General features: G+C 42.0%; 1 protein-coding gene across 2 annotated transcripts in view; it reads left to right on the forward strand.

The window, feature by feature from the left end:
- The first annotated feature begins 1,108 nt into the window (after positions 1 to 1,108).
- Positions 1,109 to 13,137, forward strand: part of col5a1 (procollagen, type V, alpha 1) — an 89,114-nt gene continuing 77,085 nt past the window's right edge. For both annotated transcript variants that reach the window (XM_010878281.5, XM_010878282.5), the window contains exon 1: positions 1,109 to 1,511. In XM_010878281.5, coding sequence (XP_010876583.4) covers positions 1,412 to 1,511 — 100 coding nt within the window. In that variant the 5' untranslated portion in view covers positions 1,109 to 1,411. The remainder of the gene's footprint in view (positions 1,512 to 13,137) is intronic.

The raw sequence follows: 13,137 nt of genomic DNA on the forward strand, positions 1-13,137 counted from the left end.
TTTCCGTAGCCTCCTTTTTTTATGTAAATGTATTTCAACTCCATCCTCCTACATGACTTGATGGCACTCCAAACTATCACTTCTATGCAGTCAGTTTGCAGTGAAAAAACATCTGTTAGCATCTTTTACTGCCCCAATACGCACACACACACACACACACACACACACACACACACACAAACAAGCCATATGGACCCTTGGACAAAAGGACTGCACATTCCAGGCATTCTCTATGTGTGTACACAACACAGTAGATTTCACTCGAAATTGAAGTGTCAGGGTTTTCCCAAATTGTAATGGCTCTAAATGAAATATTTACATTTAGTCACAATGAAAGGTGAAACCATACACTTTTCATGTTATTTTCATGATGAACTATTGTATGCAATGTCATCATAATAGACAAGATTACAGTCATGCCAACACAGGAACACAGTAAATACATGTTTAATCGTATTGTTACTTGTATTCCGAATTTAGATTTTATTGCATTCTAAATATGTTAGGCCTCTTCCATGAGCATGGCTAATGATCTGTGCTAGAGTCAAAAGATCAGCACCCCTCCAGGCCAGAGTGCTCCAGTTGCCAAGCGTGGCAGGGGCCAGTCTGGGCCAGTGAGAATCATTCTTATAATAGACTGTTAAGTTAACTCTGGAGTTAACTCTGGAATGCTCTCCAGCATTTTCTATAACATGCTGTACTGTTTTTTCTACTTTTGTCTAAAAGTCAGATTCTTATATTATTGTTAAAAGTACTAGAATTACTTATTTTCTGTACGAAAAATAATGGAGACTGTTGGATATTATAACAATTCTATTCTTGTCCAAAATGTGTTTGTATCTCCCGCTTTTACGCCCCTTCTCCAAAGCATCCTGGATGTTCTTGTTAAAAAAAAAAAGAATCAGAAAGAACAGCCACAGGGCGCCTGCAACTTCATCGCACTGAGAGTGGGCGGAAAACTTTCACTAAACTTTTCCTCTACTTCACAGCCAATTGAAAGGCCCGTCTATATGTCGAGCCCTCTGATTTGTTTTCCTGTCCTGTCCTCATCCTGATTGACAGCCTGCGGGGAAACCTTTTTTCCTCTTTAGTTCCAAAGACTCAAGTGACGATTGAGAGGGGGCAACACTTCTGGTCGGAGGCTCAGTAGCGCAGGGTAGCCTATTCAGAGGACCGAAGAGAAGTGGAGAGGACGAGTTCACGAAAGAGGGTGCCCCATCCGTCACCCTAGCTGGAGGACTCCACACTCCAAAACTTATGGCTGCTTGAGAAAATAACGCAATTTTCCCCTTTCTCTTTCTCTGGGACCTTTGGCTACTAGTTCTCCTAATCAGAAGTTGTCACTTGTATTTTGTTTAAGTTGATCTCGAAAATTAAATTCAACTTTTTGCCGTGGACGTCACTGGCGACCATGGATACCCATATAAGATGGAAAGTAAAACGGAGGATAAAGGACGCGCAAATCACTTTAGCGATTCTTCTACTTTTTGTCACATCGCAAGCCAGTTCAGGTAAGATATGTACCTTTCGGAAACGGAGCCTGATGAATATTCTTGCAGGCGATTGCTGATGCGCAGTTTTGGGTCGGTCTTTTGTTTTATGCTCTCATGTGCAACACCTCGCTGTCTTACACGGTGTCCCCCAAGGCAACATAACTCCACATCCCTCTTTCACACGCTGTTACGTTGTATTGTTTCTGAAATGTGAGTGTAGTCCACGTTCATATTCGTGTGGTAAACTGAAATGACCGGGGGCCAGGTCAAGTCTATTAAAGAATAGCACGCGATTACTTCATCCTGGATTGCTGTCTTTTATCAGGCGATTTGCTAAGATCCCTCTTCGTAGACGACTTGATGCGCCAACAAAATCTATTTTTCCACCAACTTGAGCCAAAAGTTTACTTTTTCATTCGTTCTTGAACTTCGCTACCTCCAGCTATGGATTTGTGCACCGGGGTCCTCCTGCGCCATCTATGGTGCTACATCTAATGCACTTCATTTTGCATACATTATTGGTGTTTTTAAGATCTGAGTGATTGGACCTATGTTCTTTACTGACCCTACTTTATGGATTTTCTTGTAGCATAAAAAAAATATGTACAGCTTTTCGTGGATATGTGTGTATTTTTTTATATCAAATATTATAATTTTTTTGCTTTGAACTTGTGTATTTGTCAAGCTTTCGGGCATTGGCTTGCATTTTAGACTTGATGACAAGCATATCCATGAGTGCACTGTGCTCCAAATCCCATATGAGAGAGTTTACTTTAAAGTTCAAAGTAGTTTTTTAATGAGAAACAGAATGGAGCGCTGCTCTCTTGAGTGGGCGTGACTGTCTGTCATCAGAAGTGGCAGGGGTGGAGCCAACCCTTGGCATCTCATTGATTTCAAGGATGCGCACGGACACTTCTTCCGTTCCATAAAATGTATGTGTAATATGTCTGGGAAATCGTTTTGAAGTTTATTTTCGAAATATACCATTAACATTTGTCTGGATTTACCCATAAATTCTAGTTTTCTGATTTTCTAAATGTGATGAGAAAACCTTTGTAATTTTGTGATCAAATATAACCTAAGCTTTATAAAGTGTGTCTGGTTACCTGTAGGGTTTAACACTATGGCTCTTTTGCTAAAGTTTTTGACACTGTTGTTTGCAGCAGAAGTGTGGGGTGGGGGTTTGGTTCCATAGACAGGAGCAGAAGAGGGGTGGGTGTATATGTATCATTAGCTCACTGGCCTGCCTGGCATGGTAGGTGGCCTTAACTAGCATGGTGGCTACTGTGGAGCCCTCAGTAAGTCTGTCTGTCAGTCAGGCAGGCATAAACAGATGGCCTGGTCTTTTCTCCCCACATACCTCAACAGACGAGACAGATACATGTAACTAAGAACTTGTGATCTGGAGAGCGTGACTGCATTCAATGAAATTCCCTTTGACAGGAATTTGATAACTTAATTTGATTTCCTGTCACCCTAAGTTGTATGGGCCTGCACAGGCAAGTTAAAGTATTGTGCTAACGATGGAAACAATTGCATTTTCAATAGTGACTTTGATTATTGATTATAACACTCTTGGTTATGTGAGGGGTTGGGATTATACTATAAGAGAAATGTCCAGTTTCTTTTGACCTCACTGCAACCTGGTAAATAACGGTAGAAATAATCCAGTGGGTGGGGTCTTGCCATTCTTCATACAGTGTGTAATTGACAGACTCGCAACCAGATCTCAGTCATGTCATCATAGCTCCAGTCCAATGACATGGAAAGTTAGGTTGGAGTTTTACTAGGCCTGCAGGGAGTGGAACAACGCACCGCGAGGCTCCTGGCTTTAATCATCTCATAAAGATCATCAGAATGGAACCTGGGACTTGTTAAGTATGATCATCTGTGATGCTTCAACACATGCGACTATGAGTGCAGTTTTCTTTGTAAGACTTCATGTTGGCTAGCAGAATAATTATCATATTGCTAAACAGCTCAACCTAAAAAAATCAAATCTGTGAATAAATGAATCATTCATGAATATATTGTTTATAAGGGAAATAAGCATCATATTCATTCTGAATATTAGCTAGAATAACATTTTTCCACCAGATTACCTGAGCATCAGGTTAGGAGGCATGAGATAGCTCATGAATCAGCTTTGATTCTCAGCTTTTGAAAGAGCCGACAAACTGTGTAATTATATGGCAATTAAAATTAATGATGTAAGTTTCACCCAGGGCCCCAGCAGTAAAAGATCCAAGGCTGAGAAGGTCCTGAGAAGCAAATCCATCAATTTCTTCTAGATACTTCCATCCAGAACCATTTCCCTGGCCCAGATCTGTTCGTTGTGTCTTGCCAACAAATGACCCAAGGAATTGGCAAAACAAACCATGTTGGACTTCATTTACACAGTGAAACTGTTTCATCATAGTATTTCTATTATATAGATTGGAGGAATCAAGATCTCAATCAATGATTACTTAATAGATGTAATAATGTATATAGAAAGTGCATTTTGTTGAGGAATGACTTTCCATTAATGAAAGCCTAGCCCCAAGAATTCACAGTTCAAAATAACGTATATATAAACTACAGTTATTATTTGAGATCTGAATGTTACAGTTTTATGTATACTATTTAAATTAAGTTAATACAATTGTTGACAATACAGTAGTTTTTCACCAACTCACAATAACATGATTGGCTCTCTAAACTGGTGGAAATACAGTATAAGACAGGCTATGTGTTCAATACATTTTTGTTCAAGAATTCAGAACAGTGGTCTCGCTATCAAAACCAATGTTTCAATAATAGTTTGGTTTGAAATGCACACATTTAATGAGACTTCCAACATAAGTGAAGCCTGACCTCTGTCCAGTTTATTGTTTATATCCCTTTTATTTATGACCCACAGTGTTCTCTTGACCTGCATAAGAGGAGTGAAATACTGGTAAGACGAGTGTCCTGAGTGTGATGAGCCGGTCAGAGGCCAGGGGTCAGAGTATAAAGTTCAAAGATCATGACCTTCAGGTGACCTGCACTGCCAGGTTTACAATTTCATAGCCTGAGGAAAGGAATGTCTGCTTTAGGATCAGGAGTTGAACTTCTGCTACTCCTGGTTTTACCAAACTGTGGTTAGTATTCCCGGAACATAAGGTTCGTCCTCCAAAGTAAGATCAGCTTTCATCCATTGCCTATTGCTATGATGTTTATGATTTTTTCCCCTAACTCATACCTGGTGAGTTTCTTGCCACACAGGACTGGAGAGACGAAGAGAGAAAGAGAGGTGCATTTTGGGTACTTTGTCAATCTTGAATGATTCGCTTTACTTTGGAATAATCATTCTCCAAAACGGCTTTGATGAATAAACAAATTAAAATTAAATCACAAAATTTAGAAAACAATTTAAATATCAAAAATTAACGAAAATTCAATAAAAATAAATCACTTTTAGAGGTATTATTAAATCATTTACCCTAAATGCATATTGAAATAGCTGAAATTTTGAATTTCATTTTTTTGAATTGACCAACTTTGTTGACCAAACCGAACCCTGGTTTGATTACATTTTCGAGAAATAATTTTTGAAAGTAATATCTAATTTATTTAGTCACATTGCAGATCTTCGTGTCGAACTTCAAGCTTATTTTAAAACGCCTTTGTTCCCTGAGCTTTTTTTGGCTGCTTTTCACAGCTGGCCTTAGCTTAGCACAAAAGTTTTTTAGTGTGGAGATGTTAAATAGAAGTTGACTGTTTCCGCCAAGTGAACACCAGAATGAATAAGATATAAAAAAATATCAGTATTTTGGCTCTTTTTGTCATGGTTCCTCATGGTCATTTTAATCTGCATCAATAGGAAACCATCCTCTAGGTCTCTTACTGAAATGTCTAACTGTTTTATTCATCAAAAAACCTGGAATAACATTCTTTAAATACCTGGATGAAATGGAAACGTGGGTGGGTGCCAAAAACGGCCAAAAACTTCTCAAAATGCGAACATTGACCACAACGGTTGTTGTTTTCTGACTGAAAAGGAAAATTGGTACTGGGGTCTTTGCAATTTATACATTCTTTATGTTTCTCCAATAATTTATTTCCAATAATATAAATCAATTTCTTCTTTAAAAAAGGATAGGGTAGAATAAGAACGGAGTTGTTGTTGAGCACTATGTGCTCGTTCACCATCTGGATCCGATAAGCTCCATTGTGCCGTCTGCTAATCCTAAAAAAAGATGGATGAAAATGCCTTCCAGATGTTTTCATCCCACTCTTGATGGAACAAGGCACTATGAAATAAAATACCTTTTCATTTTCCTCAAGAAAAATACAACGTAAGTACATCACTCGTTTTAGAGTTTAGGGTTTTTGTTTGAAAAATAGCAGTTCCCCCATTTTGGTGCTAGACTATAGAAACTGTGTGATTTTCATAGCAGCTATGTTTGGACCCAAGCAAAGCCATCTGAGGCATTGAATGGTTGTTTTTGAGTGAAGGTTGACTTTACTATGGGGGTCAAATGTCAACACATCTAGACCCCAGCTGATTTCTGCCCTCCCACTCTCTGTTCTATTGGTTCCTCTCGGTCCTCAATTGGAACAGTTCTTTGTAAAGTAGAGTTTCCATTGTTGATCTGATGCATTGTATGAATGGGGAACGTTGTTACTAAGGAAGATGTAACTGATGCAGCATGTCTGTGATCAAGCCTTTTAAATGGTCCTGGTGTTGCAGTGGAAACTTCTGGAAAGGTTCTGTTCTGGCCACAGATTTGTGAATCTACAGGCATCAGATATTTGGAATTTGCCATGAAATAATGAATTCATGCCACCATTGTTCAAAATGAGTGTCGACTGTTTGCTTGAACACTTTTTTTGTTTACTATGGATGCTTTACCATATCTGTGTTTATTTGCCATAGATCGAGATGGGTAACTTCGTTATCTTTCAGTTGTTTTTCCTCAATATCTTCGTTGCATTGTACCACATAAGACCAGAATGAGGAAACTTCTAAGCTTACGCCTCACCGAAATAATTGATTTTGACTATTCTGCTCAGCTTTCAAGGACAGCAGCACAGTTTTATGTTAATGGGTAGATGAAACCCAAAGTCCAGTTTATAGATAGCATTCGCACAAAACACAGACCCCATCATTATTAATCATTGCTTCTCCCTTCCGAATGAGCACAGAAAGGCTGCTGGCTCCAGCTTCACAATGGCCATGTTTTTAAACCTCCATATGGGGAGGTCTTAAGGTCTGTTTCTCTCAATCAAATAAATGGTTGTCTGTAGTTCGAAAATGCATATTTTGTGTGTGTTTGTGTGTGGGTCTGTGTGTTTGTGTGTGGGTATGTGATTGTGTGTCTGTGGGTTTGTATGCGTGTGTGTGTGTCTGTGTGTGTGTGTGTGTGTGATTGTGTGTCTATCACCGTGGTGCAGCGGAAGGAATCTGAGTTCGCTGGACTGTGGAGAGATGCTGTGACCCTGCAATCTCATGAGCCAGTTCAGACTGTGAATGCCACCATTATGGTGGATAACTGAATGGGCCGGGCAGTTGGGCCGTTCACTGTTTGGTTTCTGACCCCTAGCCACCAACCAGCTCCATCCAGTGCTCTGATCAACAGCAAAGACTGACGGTCACATATGAGTTAGGATTTCTGTGCGATGACGCAATGAGATGGGTGATAAAAATAACATTTAAGGTCAGATGTTTGACCCTCTGTCAACTGACCGAGATCACAACTGTGTGTGTGTCTTTTAAGAGACTGTGTGGCACAGTGAAACACTGTTCGGTAGTCAAACACTGCTCTTCATAGACAAATCACAGAGAATCTTGTTGGCTGTCTTCACACCATGAATCTGTAAGGGCCAAAGTTATAAGGGCCAGATTTTTCCGGGGGGCCAAGACGGGGCTCATCGTGAACTGAACAATAAAACATAACCGTACAGTATTATTTTGATTTCATAGTGACAAGTAGAGTATTTCATATTTAGTTTAGGTAACTACATGAAGACAACCCGGGGATCCCAAAATAGGTTTTAGGGATTTTAATTATTTCAACAGTGGGTCTTACGAGTCACCGTCAACTGTTTCTTTTAACTGTTTTGGGTTCAGCTGCTTTTGTTTACAACAGGTGTTGTACCATATCTGTGCTCCCCAGCTGAAGGAAGTTCCTAATTAAGACCTAAATGACCAGGTGAAACATTTAGGTCTTAATTAATTCCCCTGGTGAACATGACCAGGTACTAGTGAAGACTTGGGAATTACTTTTACTTTGTTATCTTTTTACCTCAGTGTTATCTTTCCCTCACTGTCTGTGCTGTAATCATGGTTTCCCTCAACATCGGTACTGTAGTGAGCCCCGTAAGACCAGAATTAATATACTTTTCAGCTAAAATAATTAGGGTTTTTACTACTCAGCTCAGTTCTTCAGGAGAGCAGCACTGTTCCTTATTAAGGGGTATTATAATGATTGAGGAAAGCAATGTTCTGAGTCATCCTTTCCAACCCCAGTCCCCTAACCCAAGCCAGCCTAGCCACAGCCTGGCAGCAAAACTACTGAATAAAGCGTTTTAGGGGAAAATCACATGGTTCCTTGTCTGGTTGTTAGAAACATCTCTATTTCAGTGGGAGACATTCTATTTTTGCCTTGTTAGGTGATACTAATGTGCAGGGGGGATAGGGGTTGCTGGCAATGGTGGTTGAAAAGACTAAACCACAAACAGACCCCTCCTTCCCCACTCCAACCTCTGCCCTCCATTTGGGTGTTCACGCGGGCCTCCACCATTTGCACAAGTGTCCGAATTGCTGAGGGAGTGAAAATGATCAATGACGTGGCCAATTAGGGCACCCGGTGGCCCCTTCACGTGAATGTGCACCGGTGCAGCCACCACAAACCAAGTGGAACCCCGTAAGGCACTCGAGTGGAACCCCGCAAGGCGTGTTCTATCTTACAGCGTGTGCAATTATCACGCAGCAGGATGGATAGGCGTTCATTAAGATTGGCCATCGGTGTACGTCTGATTTCAAGACTTGATGTATGTACCAGCAAAACATCTGAAATGTAATGTTCAATTAAAGATGATTCTTTTTTAAACGGTGGGGTGATTTTGTACATTTGAATTTCATGCCTGTGTTATCAAAGGTGCGCTGTGTGGAATCCTGCCTCTGACATTCACAAGACGGAACTTTAACAATAACACGACATGTCCCCTCCTCCTCTGCCGAACACGACCAGAATAGCCGCATCTGGTCCAGGGTGGTTTAGGGTGGGGGTGATAGGACTACGAGGGCCTGAAGTATGAGACTACATGTCATTGCAAATGGATAGACAGGCCGGGCGGAAATGGTGAGTATCTCAAGCACCTGGAATAATTTGGTTTGAGAAATTACTGGAAACATTTACTTGCAAAATCCTCTGCAGATATCTTCTGGTCATTTCTGCAAGGAGTGAAGTAAGTAAATGGCAAATTTAATAAAAAAGTGGACTTAGAATTGCATAATTTAAGTCACAACTGTGTCCTGAAGTCAGTTTAACCCCTAGCCACTTAGAAGACACCATTGCAGTTTCAGCTGCAGCATGTTCCGATGTGGGGCAGTTCCCGACGAGTGCGGTTTGTGATTGGCGGAAAAGATAGAAACATCGGCTCACTTCGCATCGCTGAAGTTATTATGTATATATATTTTTTACTTTCCCAGAATTGAACCCGCAACCCTGGCGTTGTAAGTGCCATTCTTTACCAACTGAGCTGCACAGAGCTTAATGCGGCCTGGGTTTATCCAAAGCTCTGAGAGGGTTGCTGATTGCGTGTGTCAGTCTGTCATTATGGGTTGTGGTGCAGTGTTATTATGGAGGGACCTCCTCCTGACCTTCAGGCACTCGCCTGCAGGACACAGCCGTTCTCACATCAGTAATTACTTTCATACTGAGCAGTGATAGATGGAGGAAAGACGTTCTATTTCCCTCTGCCTTGCTAAGAGGGAAATGAAAGAGTAAGGATGACACTCACTTCCCTTTCACTCTCTTTTGCTCTCTCTATATCTCTCTCTCTCTCTTACCCATTTCCATCAGTAGTTTTTTCCTCTTTTTTTTTAACTCATCTCTGAGAAAGGGAGGTGAAAAGGAAGCCTGTCTGTTTCTTGGTTACCTGGCAGGTGGGTTATCTGCCCTGTCTTGGAAAGTCACTGACAACTTCAGGCCAGGCCAAGGCGATCAGTCAAAACCAGGACAGGAAATAGTTGCTTTGGAAATGGTGGAAGCGAGTTCCCAAGATTCTTTCCCAGGAGTTTTGGAGTAGTTGTCCTGGCGAGGTTGTGTGTCTCACTGAAGGGTTTTTCACTGGTCATTAAAGGCCATGGCAACATGGTCTACGTTTTTCTGTCATGAGCGGAATGCAATTGTTTCCCTAAAACATGAATTGATTTATAAGCAATATAGTTTGATCCCTAATAAAGTAAAACCTTCCCTAACAGCTGTCGTGGACAGTCTTTATCTTATGTTTTCTAACCATAATAATTTCATTTCTATCACTTTATTGGGTCATTCATAATTAAGCTCCACAATTATGAATGTTGTTCTTGCTGCCAGTAAATATTTTAGCAATTAGTAATAGAATAATTTTGTTTTCTGTTTCTAAGGAGCTGGTTCAGGTTTATTTTTCTTTGTAAATGTGTTATCATTCTGGTTGTCATGTTAAATTTTCAGGCAAGACTTTGAACGAGTTGGCCCGTGAGCATGTTTGAAATAATTCTTCAGTGCTTCGGTGAGAACAGTTTTCTGGCAAAACTTTCTGGGTCACTGAGTTCACTAATGATGACATGGAATTGTGTTTTGTACAGGATGTGAACAAAAGAAGGCATTATACTTTCTAGTTATTCCTGCATCGAATGAAAAGAGCTTAGGATTGGTTGTCACAATTTACCCAAAATCCAAACAATTCACGTAATTGGGCCAAACTGTGTCACTCTAGCAACAGCCAGATTGTTGAGATTCTGAAGTCTGATAGCCATTGGAAAGTTCTGTTGTGTGTGTGTGTGTTTGTCAAGGCTTTTGTTAGTATTATGTTTATACTGTAGTACAATTTTCTACTCTGTCTTGTTCCTGTCTGTCCGAAGTGCTTCTGAGGAAAGGGATTTTTGGAAGGCGAGCGTGGTCTTGTTCTGTCTTTAGACATCCAGCAGTCAGCCCTCCAAGGTCCTAATGAGATCAGCAGCGAGAGAGTCAGAAGAGTGATAGAGGAGAGACAGATGAGAGTCAGAGGAGGGACAGAGGAGAGTCAGAGGAGGGACAGAGGAGAGACAGAGGAGAGTCAGAGGAGAGACAGAGGAGGGACAGAGGAGAGACAGAGGAGGGACAGAGGAGAGACAGGAGAGTCAGAGGAGAGTCAGAGGAGAGACAGAGGAAGGACAGAGGAGAGACAAAGGAGAGACAGAGGAGAGTCAGAGGAGGGACAGAGGAGAGACAGAGGAGAGACAGAGGAGGGACAGAGAAGGGACAGAAGAGAGAGAAGAGAGACAGAGGATGCAAGGGAGCCCAAGGAGAGAAAAGAGACAGAAAGAGAGAGAACGGGGTGAGCGAGGAAGCCCAAGGAGGAAGTAAGAGTGAGAGAAGCATGGGGGGACTGAGAGAAACATGGAGAGAGAGGGAAAGAGAACAGACAGAAAGACAGGGAGAGATAGATAATCAGCGACACAGAGACAGCGGCGGAGAAAGGGAACGCGAGAGAAAGAAGGGAAAAGACCAGGGACCGACAAGGACAGCAAGACTTCCTAAAGGAAGTTACAAAATAGCTACAGGAGAATGAGAGAGTGAGAGCAGCCGGGAGGAGTATTACTTGTGTCTTTAGAGTGCCTTTTCTCTGCAGCCAGACTTGCTGTAAACTGAGTGTTAAGTGAGGCGCAGCACCCAGCTGTACTCATTTTTTCCATTTTAGTGAGTTGCTGTGGAAGGGTGGGAGGGAGGAGGCCAGCGGGGTGGGTAGGCGGTAGACTCTGATTTATCTCGTTCTGCTCTTAGACTCCGAGTCCCTCTGCACTCACCGTGGAAACAATTAAGTAAACCATCTGGTATTCCCTCTGTTAAAGCAATAAGACCTGGGTTACAGGCTGGCCAGCGCTCGCTCACACGTGGACTCTGAACGAGTACACACATGCGGGCAGACACGTGCCCACACACACACACATGCTCACGTGCACTCCTCCGGGGAGAAGTGCTCCTGATACAAGAGTGGTGCATCTGTGTGCATCTTACAGCAATTTGAAGTGAGCAGCTTTTTTATATGCTACTTCATGGAGGCAAATATTTATAATTGCGATGTCATGACTATTGTGTTTATACTGTTGTGTCTATAGTGTCTTAGTGCTACTTTAATTTCAATTTCCATCTGTTTGTATTAAATTCAGACTGTTTAGGGGCAGCCATTTTTTATTTACGTACTCTAGACAAATGCTGTGTAGTGTCGTGGACAGATCATCAGTCTTCTGCCAGAGTGGTCATTCTAAAGATAAACTCATCTCAGTTCAACTTAAGTGTGTGAGTCTGTGACGAAGATTGTGTTTTTGACGTGTTGCATTAGCACAGTTGTATTCATGTCTGTGTGTGTGTGTGTGTGTGTGTGTGTGTTTGTTTGTGTGTGGGTTGGGATGCCTGGATAATCTTTGTCTCAAATCCCTGTACTATTTATCTTGTCTGGTGTTTCCTGTTATTCAGAGTTTGATTTGGAGCTAGCAGGAGTTATTCCCTAGGAATCTCCGCCTCTCTGTCTGTCTGCCTTTCTGTCCATCTCTTTATCTGTGTGACAACCACTTTGTCAGCAAATGTATATAGGAGCCAGTTTGTCAGGGCCAGTTTAAGGGCATGGTATCAGCCAAGTCACTGCCTCAACTCTACTGCTGACATTTCCATCTCCACTGTCTTGCTCACTCTACCTAACTAAGGATATGTTTGTTTGAAAGACACGTTACATTGTTTTTGTAGTTCATGTTATTCATCTTTCTTTTTCATGTAAATATTGTTTTGGTAAGCATGGAGCGTGTGTATGTGTGTGTGTGTGTGTGTGTGTGCGTGTATGTGTGTCTGTGTGTGAGCGGGAGAGTGCGACATGGACAGAATAGGCAGAAACACGTTCCGGGAATAGAGATCCAGAGACTGACTGGTGGGATGAAGCATGGAATGAATGGACCTGTGTGTCAGAGTGCGTGTGTGTGTGTCTTTAGGAGTGTGTGTATGTGTGTGTGTGTGTGTGCATGTCGTAGTGGGGTTTAATAGGTGTAATGGGGTTAATCTTTTGGTCTAATCACGTGATCATAACGATAACACCTACAGGTCAACTCTGACCATTGCCCGTGAGGATGGAGGGCAACTCAGGCCAGGTCTGAGTCCGGATGTGGATCTTTACTGAACATGAGTCATTGTTTGTTGATGCAGCATTCTGCATGTCAGTCACCTCCCCTCGTATTGCTTTTCTACATCCGTCCCAGTTGGTTACGGGTGGATTTTTAACGCCGTTCCACCCCCCCCCCCTCCTCATCTGGGATGCCGCGCTGCAGGAGGGGGAAGTTCAGTTTCCCATTCTGCCCTGGTGGTTTTCACTGCCCTGGTCTCTAGGCGACGGTCAGAAAGACGGACGGAGGGAAGGCTGGCCAGAGAGACTCCACACTGCTGCT

Source organism: Esox lucius, chromosome 14 (assembly GCF_011004845.1).
Source record: "Esox lucius isolate fEsoLuc1 chromosome 14, fEsoLuc1.pri, whole genome shotgun sequence".
NCBI classification, from domain to species: domain Eukaryota; kingdom Metazoa; phylum Chordata; class Actinopteri; order Esociformes; family Esocidae; genus Esox; species Esox lucius.